Consider the following 22,639-nt stretch of genomic DNA (forward strand, 5'->3'; position numbering starts at 1 on the left):
CTACATTCCTTTATGAACATATTTATTTATAAATCTCCATCACTCTTTGTGTTATGGTGTAATTTAGATAGTTCTCTACATTCCTTTATGAACATATTTATTTATAAATCTCCATCACTCTTTGTGTTATGGTGTAATTTAGATAGTTCTCTACATTCCTTTATGAACATATTTATTTATAAATCTCCATCACTTTTTGTTTTATGGTCTATTTCTTTTTGTATCACCATTATCTTCGTTTACAATCTTACTTCTTTGTTCTATTGTAATCCTAGTTCTTTTAATCCTGGCTTCCCAACGAGTGGAACAACTGGTCTTCGAATGGTTTGGAACACCATTTCTTCTGGAGTGGCTTCGAATTGCACAGGAACATGAACGAGGAAAACTTCCTGGATTTGTAGAAACAGGCATCATATTGTATGTGTTTGGTAGGTTCCATTTATCCACATTGTCCATCATGAAACAGTGAAAAGGTCTTTTATGTGTCTTTCATTCAACATAAAACTGCCCAGTTACCTTCCAGTCAATTGATGTTTGAAAGGCTATAATGTCATTAACACACAACTTACTGTACATCTTGTTATAGTGATGTTGAACAGTGATAATGTCATTAACACACAGCTTACTGTATATCTTGTTACAGTGACACTGAACAGTGATAATGTCATTAACACACAACTTACTGTACATCTTGTTACAGTGACACTGAACAGTGATAATGTCATTAACACACAACTTACTGTATATCTTGGTACACAGTGACGTTGAACAGTGATGATGTCATTAACACACAGCTTACTGTACATCTTGTTACAGTGACACTGAACAGTGATAATGTCATTAACACACAACTTACTGTACATCTTGTTACAGTGACGTTGACAGTGATGATGTCATTAACACACAGCTTACTGTACATCTTGTTACAGTGACGTTGAACAGTGATAATGTCATTAACACACAACTTACTGTACATCTTGTTATAGTGACGTTGAACAGTGATAATGTCATTAACACACAACTTACTGTACATCTTGTTATAGTGACGTTGAACAGTGATAATGTCATTAACACATAACTTACTGTACATCTTGTTATAGTGACGTTGAACAGTGAAAACGTCATTAACACACAACTTACTGTACATCTTGTTATAGTGACGTTGAACAGTGAAAATGTCATTAACACACAACTTACTGTACATCTTGTTATAGTGACGTTGAACAGTGATAATGTCATTAACACACAACTAACTGTACATCTTGTTACAGTGACGTTGAACAGTGATAATGTCATTAACACACAACTTACTGTACATCTTGTTATAGTGACGTTGAACAGTGATAATATCATTGACACTGTGTATAACGACTTCACCTAATCCGAATAAGAAACTTCAGCCTCCATTGTATGTTTATGTGATATCTCACTTCTATCCAAAGACCTCCAACTTCATTCTTCTACTCATATGAACAGTTCAATGAAATTTCTATCCAAGTAATGATTTATAATCTCCCCTTTCAATATATCTTAAGACCTTCCAGTTCGTTTGGTTAAACAAGTGAATAACCCCAATCATAGCTTCCAGCTTTCTCTAATATCCAAAGTGAAGAACCACAATCATACCTTCCAAATTCCTCTGATATAGATATGAAGAACCATGATCATACCTTCCAGACTTCTCTGATATCCAAGTGAAGAACCCCTGTCACACCTTCCAGCTTTCTCTGATATCCAAGTGAAGAACCCCAATCATACATTCCAGCTTTCTCTGATGTCCAAGTGAAGAACCCCAATCATACATTCCAGCTTTCTCTGATGTCCAAGTGAAGAACCCCAATCATACCATCCAGCTTTTTCTGATATCCAAGTGAAAAACCTCAATCATACCTTCCAACTTTCTCTGATATCCAAGTGAAGAACCACAACCATACCTTCCAAATTTCTCTGATATTCAAGCAAAGAACCCCAATCACACCTTCTAGCTTTCTCTGATATCCAAGTGAAGAACCACAATCATACCTTCCAAATTCCTCTGATATGGATATGAAGAACCACAATCATACCTTCCAGGTTTCTCTGATATCCAAGTGAAGAGCCACAATCACACCTTCCAGCTTTCTCTGATGTCCAAGTGAAGAGCCACAATCATACCTTCCAAATTTCTCTGATATTCAAGCGAAGTACCCAATCACACCTTCTAGCTTTCTCTGATATCCAAGTGAAGAACCACAATCATACCTTCCAAATTCCTCTGATATAGATATGAAGAACCACAATCATACCTTCCAGCTTTCTCTGATATCCAAGTGAAGAGCCACAATCACACCTTCCAGCTTTCTCTGATGTCCAAGTGAAGAGCCACAATCATACCTTCCAGCTTTCTCTGATGTCCAAGTGAAGAACCTCAATCACACCTTCCAGCTTTCTCTGATATCCAAGTGAAGTATTCCATCCTCTTCTTGACATCTAACTGAAAGCACTTCAACTGTCTTGATTATCCAACTGAGAACCTCCAACCTCACTCGTCTAACTAAAGACCTTCCAATTTCCTTATTATCCAAGTGAAGACTGCCAAATTTACCCATCTCAGAGAAGAACTTTCAACTTGATTCACTATTCAAGTGAAACCACCAACCTCACCCTCTCATCTATGTGAGGACCTCCAGTCTCACCATCCTGCCTCATTGAAGACCTCCAACCTCACCTTGGCTCTAACTGAAGACATTTCAATCCTCTTGAATAGCCAATCGAAGATGCCAAATTCACCTTGACATTAGAAGGCCTTCAAACTCACTAAGTTATGCAAGCAAGGACCTTTAATCTCAATCTGCTGTCTGAATAACGACTCTAAATGTCTTTCTCCTCTTTGAAAGTAAAGTAGAAACTCTAAGCTATCTTCTTATCATAGAAGACATGATAAAGTGTTTGTTCCTTAATCTCCTATGAACCTGTGTCCTTTTAGTGTATTGTACATCTTAATAAACTTCTGGACATCTTGTTGAAGAGAGTGCACTCTTCTCTCTTCATTTTCACACAGGGTTTGTTTGGTGTGAAGTGAAGCAGCTATGGGCCTCTGGATTGCTGAGCTATATTAGTGACATGTGGAACATAGTGGATTTCATAACAAACATGCTCTATCTAACGTGGATCAGTATGCGAATGGTTGCCTGGATACAGGTAATGTACATGATCACCTTCAGTTAAGGTCATAGGCCTTATTCATTGACCTCCAACCTTTAACACTTCAAGCTTACCTATGATATAGTCACTAACAAAAATAATGGCATGCTTAAAGCTGCAAGGAATAATCTTAAAAAATACCTATAATACCTCAAATGAAAATTTATTTTTTTGAGTCTTGTGTCTGTGGTTTTAAGATTATGTTTAATTATAATATAACAAACATACCATATATATTACCATAATCAGACCTGTGGTTATCTAAGAATCTCATTCTTTAAACACCTCTTTACGTTCCAGAGTAAATAGGTTACACTAATGTATCACGATGTATTTGTTATCCATACCTATAAGCATCTATAACTATACCAAGTTACACTAATGTATCACGATGTATTTGTTATCCATACCTATAAGCATCTATAACTATACCAAGTTACACTAATGTATCACGATGTATTTGTTATCCATACCTATAAGCATCTATAACTATACCAAGTTACACTAATGTATCATGATGTATTTGTTATCCATACCTATAAGCATCTATAACTATACCAAGTTACACTAATGTATCATGATGTATTTGTTATCCATACCTATAAGCATCTATTACTATACCAAGTTACACTAATGTATCACGATGTATTTGTTATCCATACCTATAAGCATCTATAACTATACCAAGTTACACTAATGTATCACGATGTATTTGTTAACCATACCTATAAACATCTATAACTATACCAAGTTACACTAATGTATCATGATGTATTTGTTATCCATAAACATCTATAACTATACCAAGTTACACTAATGTATCACAATGTATTTGTTCAAATTCATTGAACGATGGATTAACAGTGTTTTTATTAAATGCCGAAAGTGTTAAACATTTTATTACTTCTTTCAGGTTCATCGAGAGTTAGCACTGGGTATGGATGCTTACCAGCCACGTGAGAAGTGGCACCCTTATGATCCTATGCTTATAGCTGAAGGAGTCTTTGGAGCAGCCAACATTTTCAGGTTTGTGTGTTACATTTTGTCGAAGTCTACCTGAGAATAAAAATATATAAATTAAGATTATTTTAGTTTGTCACGAGAGTGCAAAACAATACAGAAATTACCAATTAACTTAAACGTAAAAATATGAAAAACTACTTAAGAATAAGATTTGTATGAAGTAATATAATGTTTTATTTAGCTTTCTGAAGACGGTCCACATCTTTTCTGTGAATCACCATCTTGGACCAATACAAATCTCTCTAGGAAGAATGATCTACGACATCATGAAATTCTTCTTTATTTACACTCTTGTTCTCTTTGCCTTTGGGTGTGGCATGAATCAAATGTTGTGGTACTATGCCGAGATGGATAAGAACATCTGCTACAGTGGCCCAGGGGGGACACCTAACCCGAACGAGGATAAATCGTGCGACATCTGGCGGCGGTTTGCAAAGTAAGCTTGTTTTCTCACACAGGTTCTTATGTTTTATTTTGCATTAATGCTTATGTTGAATAAATAAAATAAAAATGAACAAGTTTCTAATATTTCTCTTTCCATACACAGCCTTTTCGAAACCTCACAGAGTTTATTTTGGGCCAGTTTTGGGTTAGTCGAGCTAGAAAGTTTCGAGCTGACAGGGGTGAAAAGTTACACCCGTTTCTGGAGTTTGTTGATGTTTGGTTGTTACTCAGTTATCAACATCGTGGTACTTCTAAATCTTCTCATTGCCATGATGAACCATTCGTACGAGATCATTTCGGTAAGGTCCAGAAGATGAGCTTACAAACAAGTGACGCCATTTTTACAGAAGTAACATGAGAAAGAAAGTCATAGTTCTGTGTATATTTTACGTAATTACATATGTAAACCTCAGTGGAACTACGTCATTTGAACTGACATATAATATTCTCAACAAGTAGATGCAAACTTACTTTATGAAGTTTTAACAATGGTTAAATATATATCTCATAATACATTATATATATATATATATATATACACATTAAGAATATGATTAACTTTTCTTCAACAATAAATAACTAGTTAAAAATTAAACTTATTTTCTAAAATGAAAGATAGGTAAAAAATTGACCAAACAATTTTTAATACTTAGGTAAGACATATCAGACCTCATATGTGAAATGTTCTGTTGTCTATTGCTAGAATCCTTCTAATCATCACATATTTCCTTGTTTTGATGAAACCACAATGTTCTGTTGGCTATCCTTCTAATCATCACATATTTCCTTGTTTTGATGAAACCACAATGTTCTGTTGGCTATCCTTCTAATCATCACATATTTCCTTGTTTTGATGAAACCACAATGTTCTGTTGGCTATCCTTCTAATCATCACATATTTCCTTGTTTTGATGAAACCACAATGTTCTGTTGGCTATCCTTCTAATCACCACATATTTCCTTGTTTTGATGAAACCACAATGTTCTGTTGGCTATCCTTCTAATCATCACATATTTCCTTGTTTTGATGAAACCACAATGTTCTGTTGGCTATCCTTCTAATCACCACATATTTCCTTGTTTTGATGAAACCACAATGTTCTGTTGGCTATCCTTCTAATCATCACATATTTCCTTGTTTTGATGAAACCACAATGTTCTGTTGGCTATCCTACTAATCATCACATATTTCCTTGTTTTGATGAAACCACAATGTTCTGTTGGCTATCCTTCTAATCATCACATATTTCCTTGTTTTGATGAAACCACAATGTTCTGTTGGCTATCCTTCTAATCATCACATATTTCCTTGTTTTGATGAAACCACAATGTTCTGTTGGCTATCCTACTAATCACCACATATTTCCCTGTTTTGATGAAACCACAATGTTCTGTTGGCTATCCTTCTAATCACCACATATTTCCCTGTTTTGATGAAACCACAATGTTCTGTTGGCTATCCTTCTAATCACCACATATTTCCTTGTTTTGATGAAACCACAATGTTCTGTTGGCTATCCTTCTAATCATCACATATTTCCCTGTTTTGATGAAACCACAATGTTCTGTTGGCTATCCTTCTAATCATCACATATTTCCCTGTTTTGATGAAACCACAATGTTCTGTTGGCTATCCTTCTAATCATCACATATTTCCTTGTTTTGATGAAACCACAATGTTCTGTTGGCTATCCTTCTAATCATCACATAATTCCTTGTTTTGATGAAACCACAATGTTCTGTTGGATATCCTTCTAATCATCACATATTTCCTTGTTTTGATGAAACCACAATGTTCTGTTGGCTATCCTTCTAATCACCACATATTTCCTTGTTTTGATGAAACCACAATGTTCTGTTGGCTATCCTTCTAATCATCACATATTTCCCTGTTTTGATGAAACCACAATGTTCTGTTGGCTATCCTTCTAATCATCACATATTTCCCTGTTTTGATGAAACCACAATGTTCTGTTGGCTATCCTTCTAATCATCCACATATTTCCTTGTTTTGATGAAACCACAATGTTCTGTTGGCTATCCTTCTAATCATCACATATTTCCTTGTTTTGATGAAACCACAATGTTCTGTTGGCTATCCTTCTAATCATCACATATTTCCTTGTTTTGATGAAACCACAATGTTCTGTTGGCTATCCTTCTAATCACCACATATTTCCTTGTTTTGATGAAACCACAATGTTCTGTTGGCTATCCTTCTAATCATCACATATTTCCTTGTTTTGATGAAACCACAATGTTCTGTTGGCTATCCTTCTAATCATCACATATTTCCTTGTTTTGATGAAACCACAATGTTCTGTTGGCTATCCTTCTAATCACCACATATTTCCTTGTTTTGATGAAACCACAATGTTCTGTTGGCTATCCTTCTAATCATCACATATTTCCTTGTTTTGATGAAACCACAATGTTCTGTTGGCTATCCTTCTAATCACCACATATTTCCTTGTTTTGATGAAACCACAATGTTCTGTTGGCTATCCTTCTAATCATCACATATTTCCCTGTTTTGATGAAACCACAATGTTCTGTTGGCTATCCTTCTAATCATCACATATTTCCTTGTTTTGATGAAACCACAATGTTCTGTTGGCTATCCTTCTAATCATCACATATTTCCTTGTTTTGATGAAACCACAATGTTCTGTTGGCTATCCTTCTAATCATCACATATTTCCTGTTTTGATGAAACCACAATGTTCTGTTGGCTATCCTTCTAATCATCACATATTTCCCTGTTTTGATGAAACCACAATGTTCTGTTGGCTATCCTTCTAATCATCACATATTTCCTTGTTTTGATGAAACCACAATGTTCTGTTGGCTATCCTACTAATCATCACATATTTCCTTGTTTTGATGAAACCACAATGTTCTGTTGGCTATCCTTCTAATCATCACATATTTCCTTGTTTTGATGAAACCACAATGTTCTGTTGGCTATCCTACTAATCATCACATATTTCCTTGTTTTGATGAAACCACAATGTTCTGTTGGCTATCCTTCTAATCATCACATATTTCCCTGTTTTGATGAAACCACAATGTTCTGTTGGCTATCCTTCTAATCATCACATATTTCCCTGTTTTGATGAAACCACAATGTTCTGTTGGCTATCCTTCTAATCACCACATATTTCCTTGTTTTGATGAAACCACAATGTTCTGTTGGCTATCCTTCTAATCACCACATATTTCCTTGTTTTGATGAAACTTCTTATTTTGTTTCTTATTTCACATCTTTCTCATGTGGAACTTTCTACCTTGTATAACTTCATATAGCCTCTTACCTCTACACAAAGTCCAAACATTTTTCTATGCATGAAATGTCATACCTTGTGTCGTCTCAACTAAGTATATAGCACATATTGCCACATAAGTTAAGTTACAATTATTGTTTACCTAAGAAAACATTTAAATTGTACAACTCACCCTAAGTTGTTAATTTTCTTGCAAAAGGAACGATCAGATATTGAGTGGAAGTTTGCTAGAAGCAAATTGTGGATCAGTTACTTTGAAGATGGAGGAACAGTTCCACCCCCCTTCAACATTATCCCAACACCTAAAGCTTTCAAACACCTGTTTGGCTGCAGATCTCATGCAGGAACCTTGTCAGTCAAGGTAACAACTACATACTTCAGAAATTAGCGATAAATAATTCAAAGTTAATGTCAGTTACACCACAAATGTATCTGTTGGATCCTAGTCAGACAACCATAGTTATACTAATAGTTTATCGATGTACTGTTAGATTCTCACGATTTCAGTTACATCACATATATATACATGTTGGCACGTGCTACTTATCAGTCAAATGGATTATTATAATAATAGTTTGTCGTCAATGTATTTTTAGATTCTCACAGTCAAAATGAATGATAATAAGATTAGGTTGTTGCATATGAAATGTTAAATTTTTAAAGTACATATTCTTGTTGTTTAATTTACTTAAGCATGGTAAACTCCTATAGATTAAATATACTTCTGCCATAGAGTTGTATGTTTATAAATGCCATTTTTAAACAATTAGAAGTCCTTTCATGTAATGAAGTCTTCAAAGGCACTTTCTATTGACCTTTAATTTGCAAACGTTTTTTCCTTTAAAAATGCCCAAATGTTCAAAGGAAGGTGAAAATTTGTAGGAAAAAGATGTGGTAAATATGGTGGTTGTGGATGAAGTTTCTGGACAGTAACGTGAGACATGAGGTCGAACATTGTCATGAAACGGTATGTGATTGACTGTTGCTGGATATTTGCATGACAACTTTTGATGTATAATTTCAAGTTCACAAGATGTGGTAAATATCGAGGATGTGGATGAAGTTTCTGGACAGTAACGTGAGACATGAGGTCGAACATTGTTATGAAACGGTATGTGATTGACTGTTGCTGGATGTTTGCATGACAACTTTTGATGTATAATTTCAAGTTCACAACGATATATCTCTGCTGTGATTGTTTCTCCTGGGTTTAAGAATGAATAATGAATCACACTTGTTGATGAACACCAAACACTGACCATAAACTTTATACGATAAAAAAACTGGCTTTGGTGCTTCATCATAGTCAAGCCATTGTCTGGATCATCGTTGATTGTTGTAAAGAATCCTCTTTCATCACAAGTGATGATTCTATGAAGAAACAAATTGTTTCTGTTGTGAGAGAAGAACATATTCAACTCATCTTGTCTGATGGTTTTCAGTTTTTTCACCTTACCAATTACTTCAAGATGTCAGGAAATTGTTAAATAATAAACATTAAGTTTGTCAGTAGGTCTCTCATTGTTTGGAATAAACACCTTCAATTCTTCCTCATTAATAGCTTTCTGAGAATGACCCTGAGGCCCATTTTCAAGGCTTGTATCACCACAGTGAAATCTTTTAAATCAACGTTGTGCTGTGTTCTCATTAGCTTACCATCAAATGCATGATTGATATTACAAACTGCTGTTGCCACAATATTACCAAGCTTGAACTCATACAAGAAAATTACACAAATATCAATTTTATCCATGGTGATAAACTCAATATAAATATTACCTAGTTTCTGAAATAAGAAAAATAAAGTGAGCTTGAAATGAACCAGACAACATATTATTCTGTTTACAATAATGTTTCTCTTTCAACTACTAAATATTGAGTTTCATTGGCACATGAAAATACATTTCATGTGCAAAAGCCTGATATTTAATAGTTTCTTGATATGTTGTTGGATTCTCACCATTCAAGACCACTTACATCACATATATATATATATATATCTGTTGGATCCTTTTTGGTTAAAATGAGAAGCAACAATATCTATTATTTTCTTAATGTACTGTTGGATTCTAGAAGGCAATTTAAGTAGCAGCAGTATCTATTAGTTTCTTCATGTATTGTTGGATTCTGGAAGACAACTTAAGTAGCAGCAGTATCTATTAGTTTCTTCATGTATTGTTGGATTCTGGAAGACAACTTAAGTAGCAGCAGTATCTATTAAGTTTCTTCATTTATTGTTGGATTGTAGAAGACAACTTAAGTAGCAGCAGTATCTATTAGTTTCTAAATGTATTGTTGGATTCTGGAAGACAACTTAAGAAGCAGCAGTATCTATTAAGTTTCTTCATTTATTGTTGGATTGTAGAAGACAACTTAAGTAACAACAGTATCTATTAGTTTCTAAATGTACTGTTGGATTCTAGAAGACAACTTAAGTAGCAACAGTATCTATTAGTTTCTTCATGTATTGTTGGACCTTGCAGTCATCATGAGTAGTAACAATACCTACTAGTTTGTAAATTTATTGTTCCATTGTCACCTGTGAAGCTGAATGATAAAAATCATTATAAATTGAATGGATTCTTGTCAGTCAAAATGAATTACTAAAGCATTGTTGATGCACAGTTGGATTTTAATCAGGCAAGAACAGTTACAGGAATAATCTCTAACTTGTTGATTCTAATTGTTCCTAGTAAGTTAGATCTAATACTTCCAGTCAAAGTCAGTTAGAGCAGTAATTTCCAACTTGTACATGTCATGAAGATTCTCTTCAGTCCGAACAAGTTACATCTATTACTTTCAGTCAAGGTCAGTTACAAGAGTGATTTATAACTTGTGGATGTCACAGAGATTCCCATCAGTCCAAGTAAGTTACATCTATTACTTCCCAGCAAGGTCAGTTACAGCATTAATCTCTTAAACTTTCTGATATCATAGAGATTCTCTTTACACCAGGTACGTTACATCTATTACTTTCAGTCAAGGTCAGTTACAAGAGTGATTTATAACTTGTAGATGTCACAGAGATTCCCATCAGTCCAAGTAAGTTACATCTATTACTTCCAAGCAAGGTCAGTTACAGCATTAATCTCTTAAACTTTCTGATGTCGAAGAGATTCTCTTCACACCAGGTAAGTTACATCTATTGCTTCCAGTCAAGGTCAGTTACAGGAGTAATTTATAACTTGGTGATGTGAGGAAGATTCTGACTTCCAAATAAGCTTAATGCAGAAACTGTAAATGTAATTTATTTTGTTATTGAACAATAAAAGTTAACGAGTTATTGATAACACTCTCATAAACCATGCATTTCTTGAAATATTTAAAAGTGACTAACAACGTTTAACAGTAAAGATCTCGACAGTAAACATGCCTTAGTCTGTAACTTACTATAGTGATGTATTTCTTTATATTGCAGATAAGAAAGGAGAGAGACAGAGATGCTAAATATCAGGTAGAACTTTCCGTTATGTAACTTTGTATGTTCTGAGAAGTAACATTTAATAGTTACAGTATGATATCAAAGGTTTCCTGTAAGGCTTATGTTTCTCATTATATAGTCACAGTATGATATCAAAAATTTCTGGTAAGGTTTATGTATGTCATTAAACACAAAGCTACACAAAGGGCTATCTGTGTTCTGCCCACTGCAAGTATCGAAACTCAATTTCTAGCAATACAAGTCCACAAGCATACCACTGTGTCACTGAGGAGAAAGAGGGTTAGAGAAATGTAAAAGTACCTTTTCTGGATAGAAAGCTTAGTACCCATGTCCAAAATACTGGTTTTAAAAGTGTAATATCTTTACCAGTTTTACATACAAACCAACTGTAGTTTCATCTTATTCACTTACAACTGTTTCTTTCTCACGTTCCTACAGAGGATTATGAAGTGTTTAGTCCGGAGGTACGTAACAAACCATCAGGAAATGACCGATGACACGGGCATCACAGAAGATGATGTCAAAGAAATAAAACAAAGTATTCATGGTTTTCGTTCAGAACTTTTTGAAATCCTAAAAAATAATGGAATGAAGTTTGCTGCTGGGAACACTGACAGAGAAGGTGAGAACCACATCATGTTTTATATATACATACTGTGGTTTAAAGGGAGATAACAATACTTAACCATACTGACAGAGAAGGTGAGAACCACATCATGTTTTATATATACATACTGTGGTTTAAAGGGAGATAACAATACTTAACTATACTGACAGAGAAGGTGAGAACCACATCATGTTTTATATATACATACTGTGGTTTAAAGGGAGATAACAATACTTGAGTTAACCATACTGACAGAGAAGGTGAGAACCACATCATGTTTTATATATACATACTGTGGTTTAAAGGGAGATAACAATACTTAACTATACAAATAGAGAAGGTGAGAACCACATCATGTTTTATATATACATACTGTGGTTTAAAGGGAGATAACAATACTTAAGTTAACTATACTTACAGAGAAGGTGAGAACCACATCATGTTTTATATATACATACTGTGGTTTAAAGGGAGATAACAATACTTAACTATACTGACAGAGAAGGTGAGAACCACATCATGTTTTATATATACATACTGTGGTTTAAAGGGAGATAACAATACTTAAGTTAACTATACTTACAGAGAAGGTGAGAACCACATCATGTTTTATATATACATACTGTGGTTTAAAGGGAGATAACAATAGTTAACCACACAAGAGAGAAGGTGAGAACCACATCATGTTTTATATATACATACTGTGGTTTAAAGGGAGATAACAATACTTGAGTTAACCATACTGACAGAGAGGTGAGAACCACATCATGTTTTATATATACATACTGTGGTTTAAAGGGAGATAACAATAGTTAACTATACTGACAGAGAAGGTGAGAACCACATCATGTTTTATATATACATACTGTGGTTTAAAGGGAGATAACAATACTTAACTATACTGAGAGAGAAGGTGAGAACCACATCATGTTTTATATATACATACTGTGGTTTAAAGGGAGATAACAATACTTGAGTTAACCATACTGACAGAGAAGGTGAGAACCACATCATGTTTTATATATACATACTGTGGTTTAAAGGGAGATAACAATACTTAACCACACTGAGAGAGAAGGTGAGAACCACATCATGTTTTATATATACATACTGTGGTTTAAAGGGAGATAACAATACTTGAGTTAACCATACTGACAGAGAAGGTGAGAACCACATCATGTTTTATATATACATACTGTGGTTTAAAGGGAGATAACAATACTTAACTATACTGACAGAGAGAAGGTGAGAACCACATCATGTTTTATATATACATACTGTGGTTTAAAGGGAGATAACAATACTTAACTATACTGACAGAGAAGGTGAGAACCACATCATGTTTTATATATACATACTGTGGTTTAAAGGGAGATAACAATACTTAACTATACTGACAGAGAAGGTGAGAACCACATCATGTTTTATATATACATACTGTGGTTTAAAGGGAGATAACAATACTTGAGTTAACCATACTGACAGAGAAGGTGAGAACCACATCATGTTTTATATATACATACTGTGGTTTAAAGGGAGATAACAATACTTAACTATACTGACAGAGAAGGTGAGAACCACATCATGTTTTATATATACATACTGTGGTTTAAAGGGAGATAACAATACTTGAGTTAACCATACTGACAGAGAAGGTGAGAACCACATCATGTTTTATATATACATACTGTGGTTTAAAGGGAGATAACAATACTTAACTATACTGACAGAGAAGGTGAGAACCACATCATGTTTTATATATACATACTGTGGTTTAAAGGGAGATAACAATACTTGAGTTAACCATACTGACAGAGAAGGTGAGAACCACATCATGTTTTATATATACATACTGTGGTTTAAAGGGAGATAACAATACTTTGAGTTAACCATACTGACAGAGAAGGTGAGAACCACATCATGTTTTATATATACATACTGTGGTTTAAAGGGAGATAACAATACTTAACTATACTGACAGAGAAGGTGAGAACCACATCATGTTTTATATATACATACTGTGGTTTAAAGGGAGATAACAATACTTGAGTTAACCATACTGACAGAGAAGGTGAGAACCACATCATGTTTTATATATACATACTGTGGTTTAAAGGGAGATAACAATACTTGAGTTAACCATACTGACAGAGAAGGTGAGAACCACATCATGTTTTATATATACATACTGTGGTTTAAAGGGAGATAACAATACTTAACTATACTGACAGAGAAGGTGAGAACCACATCATGTTTTATATATACATACTGTGGTTTAAAGGGAGATAACAATACTTGAGTTAACCATACTGACAGAGAAGGTGAGAACCACATCATGTTTTATATATACATACTGTGGTTTAAAGGGAGATAACAATACTTGAGTTAACCATACTGACAGAGAAGGTGAGAACCACATCATGTTTTATATATACATACTGTGGTTTAAAGGGAGATAACAATAGTTAACTACACAAATAGAGAAGGTGAGAACCACATCAAGTTTTATATATACATACTGTGGTTTAAAGGGAGATAACAATACTTGAGTTAACCATACTGACAGAGAAGGTGAGAACCACATCATGTTTTATATATACATACTGTGGTTTAAAGGGAGATAACAATAGTTAACTACACAAATAGAGAAGGTGAGAACCACATACAGTTTTATATATACATACTGTGGTTTAAAGGGAGATAACAATACTTGAGTTAACCATACTGACAGAGAAGGTGAGAACCACATCATGTTTTATATATACATACTGTGGTTTAAAGGGAGATAACAATACTTGAGTTAACCATACTGACAGAGAAGGTGAGAACCACATCATGTTTTATATATACATACTGTGGTTTAAAGGGAGATAATATTTGAGTTAGCCATACTGACAAAGAAGGTGAGAACCATATGTTTTATATATACATACTGTGGTTTAAAAGGGGATAACAATACTTAAGTTAACTATATTGACAAAGAAGTGAGAACCACATATAACTTTATATATATACATACTGTGGTTTAAAAGGAGATAACAATACTTAGGTTTACTATACTGCCAGAGAAGGTGAGAACCACATCATGTTGTATTTATACATACTGTGGTTTAAAGGGAGATAACAATACTTAAGTTAACCATACTGACAGAGAAGGTGCGAACGACATCATGTTTTATATATACATACTGTGGTTTAAAGGGAGATAACAATACTTAAGTTAACTACACTGACAGAGAAGGTGAGAACTGCATCATGTTTTATATATACATACTGTGGTTTAAAGGGAGATAACAATACTTAAGTTAACCATACTGACAAAGAAGGTGAGAACCACATCATGTTTTATACATACATACTGTGGTTTAAAGGGAGATAACAATACTTAAGTTAACTACACTGACAGAGAAGGTGAGAACTGCATCATGTTTTATATGTACATACTGTGGTTTAAAGGGAGATAACAATACTTAAGTTCACTATACTGACAGAGAAGGTGCGAATGACATCATGTTGTATATATACATACTGTGGTTTAAAGGGAGATAACAATAGTTAACTATATTCATACAATATCATTCTAAAGGTTAAGTTTATATTGTCAGTACTATAATATCATTCTAAGTGTTAAGTTAAATGTATTGTTGGTACTATAATATCATTCTAAATGTTAAGTTAAATGTATTGTTGGCACTATAATAGCATTTTAAATGTTAAGTTAAATGTATTGTTGGTACTATAATATCATTCTAAAGGTTATGTTGAATGTACTCTTGGTACTGGAATGTCATTCTATATATTAAGTTAAATGTATTGTGTGTACTATAATAGCATTCTAAAGGTTATGTTGAATGTATTGTTCTTCTATAATGTCATTCTTAAGGTTATGTTCAATGTATTGTTTTTCTATAGTATCATTCTAATGATTAAATTAAATGTATTGTTCTATATCATTCTAAATGTTAAGTTAAATGTATTGTTGTTCTATAATATTCTAAAGGTTATGTTCAATGTATTGTTGCTACTATAATATATTTCTAAAGGTTATGTTCAATGTATTGTTTGAAGTAATATATCATGATAAATGTTATGTTCAGTGTATTATTGTTCTATAATATGATTGTGAAGGTTAATTAAATGTAGTGTCAGTTCTATAATATGATTGTGAAGGTTAATTAAATGTAGTGTCAGTTCTATAATATGATTGTGAAGGTTAATTAAATGTAGTGTCAGTTCTATAATATTCAGTACAAGTTAATATACATATATATATATATATTAAGTACAGCTAAGTGTATTTACAGTGTCGGTATTATATGTCATTTGAAATACATGTTACATACCACCAACTGCAACAAATTTTGATATTAACTTATCATTTGAATAACTGGTGCAACTTTTTAAGCACATCAGATCATTGCTTTCTGGTAATATATTGAAGTTTGTGTGTGTGTGTGTGTGTGTGTGTGTGTTCTTACAGCAAAGCCACCTCGGGCTATCTGCCAAGTCCACCAAGGGGAATTGAACCCCAAATTTTAGCATTGTAAATCCATAGACTTACCACTGTTTATTGGTTTTACTTTCTTTGTCATTAAAGTGAACTACTTTCTCTAGTAGTGCACGTGTATGTGTAATGCTAGTAAATCATGTATTTTCAAGCTCAAATTGTCTAAAGTATGTAACTAGCTTAACTTATTTATGCTGTGTTATTATGTCCCTACAGATTCAAGTCTTACTTTAGGAAAGCCTGACTTAACGTGTTAAGCTTGTCAAATCTAAAAGTACTGTCCTTTCTGGGCCTTTAAGAACAAATATTCTATCTATTCAACTGTTTTAAAGCTTACATTATAACCACTTAAACCATTTATAATGTAGATTATACAGTTATCCCATATTATACAATATTTTAGGCAGCATTATTTTTATCTTTAAACAGGGAGTCAACTTACTGATTATCCATCAATATTCAACTCATAAGTCATTTTATTATTGTTTCTATAGTTGCTTTCATGAAGGTGAAAAGAAGGTACTTTCACAGATGACCACCAGTGTCTGAAATTTTATTTTTTCTTGTAGTTGGTAAAAAAGAACGTCAGAAGGAACGCCGCCTGCTCAAGGATTTCAACTTTGGTACAGTAGAAAACTTAATTAACACAGTCTTTCAAGAAAAGAAACAGATGAAAGGTTTCAAGATCACCCGCCGTCTAACTGGAACCAAAAAACAGAATGCCAGGAAAAACTGGAATGCCATTGTGGCAGCTACGAAGAACAAACAAAACCAAATTGGCAAAACCGATTTGAGAATCAGTGGAGATCTAAAAGATCTGAAAGCCCATGTTTTAAATGAATCAGAAACTGACGTCAAACAGGAAGGAATCAATAGGTACAATACATCTTTAATGAAGTCATTCTCTAATGATCTTTCAAACAATGAGTCTGATTTAGCTTCAATATCTGAAGAGATCAACTCAATAACTCAGGTTGAGTTTGTCAATGAAATAACTACAGAAGTTCCAACACGTAGTTTTCCACAAGCTTCCACTTCCTCTAACTCAACTGATGACCTCAGCCACAAAGAAGATTCCTACCCACTGGATGTACCAAGAGTTAGATCAGAAAATGAAGAAAGCATACAAGAAAGATGTGAGGTGTCTTCACATTCCAACACTCCTTTAAAAACGAAACATCATCAAGAACCACTGAGAAGTCGAGTTGGAACAAACAGAGTGACTGCATCTTCGATTTCCCTACAACCAAAAAATGGTTGGCTGTGAAGTAAACCAGTACCAACACATGCAAATGAATAACAAACTCTTCTACCACTGTGTCATAAAACTGGCTAAGAGTAACATTAACCAATCTTACACACCTACAACTAACAGCTGTAGTGTGAACCAACCTTACACACCTACAACTGACTGTGACATGAACCTACCTTACACACTTACAACTGACTGTGACATGAACCTACCTTACACACTTACAACTGACTGTGACATGAACCTACCTTACACACTTACAACTGACTGTGACGTGAACCTACCTTACACACCTACAACTAACTGTGACGTGAACCAACCTTACACACCTACAACTAACTGTGACGTGGAACCAACCTTACACACCTACAACTGACTGTGACGTGGAACCAACCTTACACACCTACAACTGACTGTGACCTGGAACCAACCTTACACACCTACAACTGACTGTGACCTGAACCAACCTTACACACCTACAACTGACTGTGACCTGAACCAACCTTACACACCTACAACTGACTGTGACGTGGAACCAACCTTACACACCTACAACTGACTGTGACGGAACCAACCTTACACACCTACAACTGACTGTGACGTGGAACCAACCTTACACACCTACAACTGACTGTGACGTGAACCAACCTTACACCTACAACTGACTGTGACGTGAACCAACCTTACACACCTACAACTGACTGTGACGGAACCAACCTTACACACCTACAACTGACTGTGACGTGGAACCAACCTTACACACCTACAACTGACTGTGACTGACTGTGACGTTGAACCAACCTTACACACCTACAACTGACTGTGACGTGAACCAACCTTACACACCTACAACTGACTGTGACGTGAACCAACCTTACACACCTACAACTGACTGTGACGTGAACCAACCTTACACCTACAACTGACTGTGACGTGAACCAACCTTACACACCTACAACTGACTGTGACGTGGAACCAACCTTACACACCTACAACTGACTGTGACGTGGAACCAACCTTACACACCTACAACTGACTGTGACGTGAACCAACCTACATGTACCTAACCAACTGACTGTGACGTGGAACCAACCTTACACACCTACAACTGACTGTGACGTGGAACCAACCTTACACACCTACAACTGACTGTGACGGAACCAACCTTACACACCTACAACTGACTGTGACTTGAACCAACCTTACACACCTACAACTGACTGTGACGTGGAACCAACCTTACACACCTACAACTGACTGTGACGTGGACCAACCTTACACACCTACAACTGACTGTGACGGGAACCAACCTTACACACCTACAACTGACTGTGACGTGAACCAACCTTACACACCTACAACTGACTGTGACGTGAACCAACCTTACACACTTACAACTAACTGTGACGTGAACCAACCTTACACACTTACAACTAACTGTGACGTGAACCAACCTTACACACCTACAACTGACTGTGACGTGAACCAACCTTACACACCTACAACTGACTGTGACGTGAACCAACCTTACACACCTACAACTGACTGTGACGTGAACCAACCTTACACACTTACAACTAACTGTGATGTGAACCAACCTTACACACAACTAACTGTGATGTGAACCAACCTTACACACTTACAACTAACTGTGACGTGAACCAATCTTACACTAATTTTTTCCTGACGTCGTCACTGCTACACTGCTAATAGAATAGTGAGATTTGGAGTTTTTTTAAGAGTAAAATTGATGTTCAGTTAGTTATGTTGTAAAGATGATTAGAATCATAAACTAGTTTTCAATATGCTCTTAATTTGTGTTATAGTTTTTACTTATGTCTCAGTTTAGTTAAAGAAATATTCTAACTTTTGTTACACAAAATCTAATTATTTGTATATCTTACTTACACCTTTGGTAATATTATTATTATTCAAATTATGAGAACTACTAATGTTTAACTTGTTTGTGGAAAGTTATATATCATTTAGGAATAAAAGTTAATCTTACACAGTTGACTTAGCAGAAATGTACATCTCTTAAAGCAAAAAAATTAAAATAAATAGATCACAAATTTTGGGCTATATAACCAAAAGATATTTTGTTTTGTTTGTTTTTTATTTAATGCAAAGGTATGCCAAAGACTACTTATAATATATCTGTTTTAAGCATTAAAAATTATAAAGTTACTGCTACCCACTGGAGTGAACCAAAGAGACAAACACGATCAATCGTTTTATTAGTTTTTAAGGTTAGTTACATCACGGACTTTGCTAATATACAGTAGATAATGTTATTATAAGAGCTGATATTATCGAACATGTCTCCAGAACTACTGTAATATAACATATATTTCACCAATTCAAAAGTGAAATTTTCTACAAATATATTCCTTACTTGTTCACAAATTTTAGTTCGAAACATTTTATAGTTATTTGAAACAAAAACACAAAAATCAAGCCACCAGGCTCTCAGCAGTAAATCTACAGGCTTGTGAAGTTAAAATTCCAGTTTCGCAACTTAAGGTGGGCAGAGTGCAGAAAGTACATTATGTAGTTTTGTGCTTAACAATAAACTGTTAAAAGTAACTATGCAAAACTCAATATTGAATTTCCAAAGAAATTCTTAAATGAGCCAAACTTTTGTATGGTTCGTGTTTTTGTTGTTGTCTTATCTTTTAATATTTTGACAACATAAGATTTGACAAATAATCTTATCTTAAAATTAAGAATCATTTTACTTCAGAAACTTATTTATTACATCTATAAAAAAAATGTTTCTATATTCTATAACTATAAACCCACTTTGTGAACAAACAGCGCAGTTTTAAGCCTAGCTAACACAAAGAGTAAATTTTATAAAAAGTTGCCAACTAATGGTTTATTTCTGACAACTAATTTTGGGCATAAATAAATCTTGAAACCGCAAATTATGAAGGAATTACAAAATGTTATATAAACTCACCTAATATTCTAGAACCGATCAGCAATTGTTTTGATAATAGTACTAATGTTAACTACCCATAAATGAGTAAATATAACCTGTTTAAATCTTTCCCGCTACCTGGTTGTGGCGACCTAGCTAAATTGCAGTAATTCTAATTATATTAATAATAACTTACAGCAGACATTTCAAAATAATTATTTATATTACAAATCTATAGTTGTCCTCATCTTCCGTACCCCGTATTATTTTACCAACTGGATTAAAACTGGTTATTTAGTACTCTTCTCACTTCAGTAGTTAAGTATTACTCCTTATTAAAGTTAATTTTATTCGAAAACCAAATCTCATCTATAAAAGACTGTAAGCCTTTGATCGAACTCAGAAATAGTTGTATAAAATTAGATAAACAGTTGAAATTGTTCGTGACGGAAATAAATTGTTTTAACAACCACTGAAAAATATGCGGTATGTCTGTGGGACTAGCAACGCCAGAAGTTGGGTTTCAATACCTGTAATGGGCAGAGCACAGATAGCCCATTTTGTAGCTTTGTGCTTAATAGCAAAAAAACAAACTGAACAGTGTACATGTTTCCAGTTTGATGGATAATATAAATACTGTTGCTGCTTTGTGGTTTAGTTTGACTTAAAATTAATGTAAAAAGGGATTTCATAAGACGATATCAATGATCTATTTGTGCTCAGTCCACCGTGTATGCCTAAACCCGATTTTTAGTATGATAGTTCCCAGACTTCCCGCTGATTCAAGGATGGGCACTTAAAGACATAAAAAGGGAGAAACGTAATTCAGTTTCATTTAAGTTCCGAAAATAAACAAACAAAAATAAAACCAACAAGTATTTAATGAAGCTTTCAATGAACTAAGATGGGACTGAGTAGGACGAAGCCCTGAGTTTGTTTTTGATGCGTCTGCACACTGTTCTGTGGATTCTATAAGAGTGCTGTGTTCGAATTGAAATTAAATAAACAATTATTGTACTTTACTGAGATTTAAAATTGTTCAGATAAAAATTAAAATTTCTAAAAGTTTGTTTTTGAAAAGTAAAAATAACTGGTTGATCAATTGATATTAGTCGTACCCCAAAATGACGTCAGGATATCCAGACGTCTTAGTGAAATGGAATTATTCTGTTAAATTAACAATATCTTTTGGCTTATCACAATTATATGTTTATTTTCATGTGGGACAACTTTCAAGGCTTTCTTATTTACTTATAACTTATTTAGAAGTGCAAAATTAAAGACATAAAGTAATACTGTTTGACCAAAGATTTAAAATTATAATAATGTGTTCCACCTTGTGTTAATACGAAATATTTTCTCGACTGATTAATGTTGTAACACTGCTCTTTTGTTGTTTGGATTCTTTTAAATTAAGTGGTAAAAATAATTGGACGTAAATCAGTTTATTCATATTTTTTTTTACGTTTCTACAAACCAGACCACTTGCACACTGTTGTAGCTTGCAGTAGGTCTACTTACAAGGTACAATACTCGCACTACACTAACGCAAAAAAATAAATTCACTTGTACAAAGAAATACAATGTGCGAAAAAGCAGACACTTTATTTTTAAAAAAACACTGGCTGATTCACTCTACCGACTCCAAACGACTCAAATTTATTTAAACAAATACTCTATTTCTCAACTGTTTTCTATTCAAAATTTACTGTCGAAAATAATAGAAAATATGACACTTAATCTCCTAGAGTTTTCTAGGCATAATCAAAAGGTATTATTATAATATGGAACTTCCTCTAGCTATCAAACAAATTACTCATTAAAACTATTGTTTAAAACAATAGTAAGAACTTTGATAACTGATGTGTAGTTCTGAAATACCTCGATGGATTTATCATATACACAGATTTAATACAGTCCGTGTGCGTTACCTATTTGAATGATAATTAATTAACTATTTTGAATTGTTTATAT

At 34.0% G+C, this 22,639-nt stretch overlaps 1 protein-coding gene and 1 long non-coding RNA gene across 3 annotated transcripts in view; one reads left to right on the top strand and one right to left on the bottom strand.

The window, feature by feature from the left end:
* LOC143228633 (transient receptor potential protein-like) overlaps nt 1–18,115 on the top strand; it is a 44,296-nt gene extending 26,181 nt beyond the window's left edge. The window contains exons 7-15 of one of the 2 annotated variants that reach the window (XM_076459861.1): nt 276–428; nt 3,041–3,180; nt 4,097–4,209; nt 4,388–4,642; nt 4,754–4,949; nt 8,134–8,295; nt 11,353–11,388; nt 11,815–11,998; nt 17,060–18,115. In XM_076459861.1, coding sequence (XP_076315976.1) covers nt 276–428; nt 3,041–3,180; nt 4,097–4,209; nt 4,388–4,642; nt 4,754–4,949; nt 8,134–8,295; nt 11,353–11,388; nt 11,815–11,998; nt 17,060–17,757 — 1,937 coding nt within the window. In that variant the 3' untranslated portion in view covers nt 17,758–18,115. The remainder of the gene's footprint in view (nt 1–275; nt 429–3,040; nt 3,181–4,096; nt 4,210–4,387; nt 4,643–4,753; nt 4,950–8,133; nt 8,296–11,352; nt 11,389–11,814; nt 11,999–17,059) is intronic. The other variant, XM_076459862.1, reaches the window with a different exon arrangement.
* LOC143228634 (uncharacterized) overlaps nt 1–20,798 on the bottom strand; it is a 32,241-nt gene extending 11,443 nt beyond the window's left edge. Inside the window, exons 1-2 of the long non-coding RNA XR_013015367.1 lie at nt 20,705–20,798; nt 4,133–4,239 (exon numbers count right to left, since the gene is read on the bottom strand). This is a non-coding gene — a long non-coding RNA (uncharacterized LOC143228634). The remainder of the gene's footprint in view (nt 1–4,132; nt 4,240–20,704) is intronic.
* Nucleotides 20,799–22,639: the final 1,841 nt, after the last annotated feature.

The sequence above is a fragment of the Tachypleus tridentatus genome, chromosome 10 (genome assembly GCF_004210375.1).
Source record: "Tachypleus tridentatus isolate NWPU-2018 chromosome 10, ASM421037v1, whole genome shotgun sequence".
NCBI lineage: Eukaryota > Metazoa > Arthropoda > Merostomata > Xiphosura > Limulidae > Tachypleus > Tachypleus tridentatus.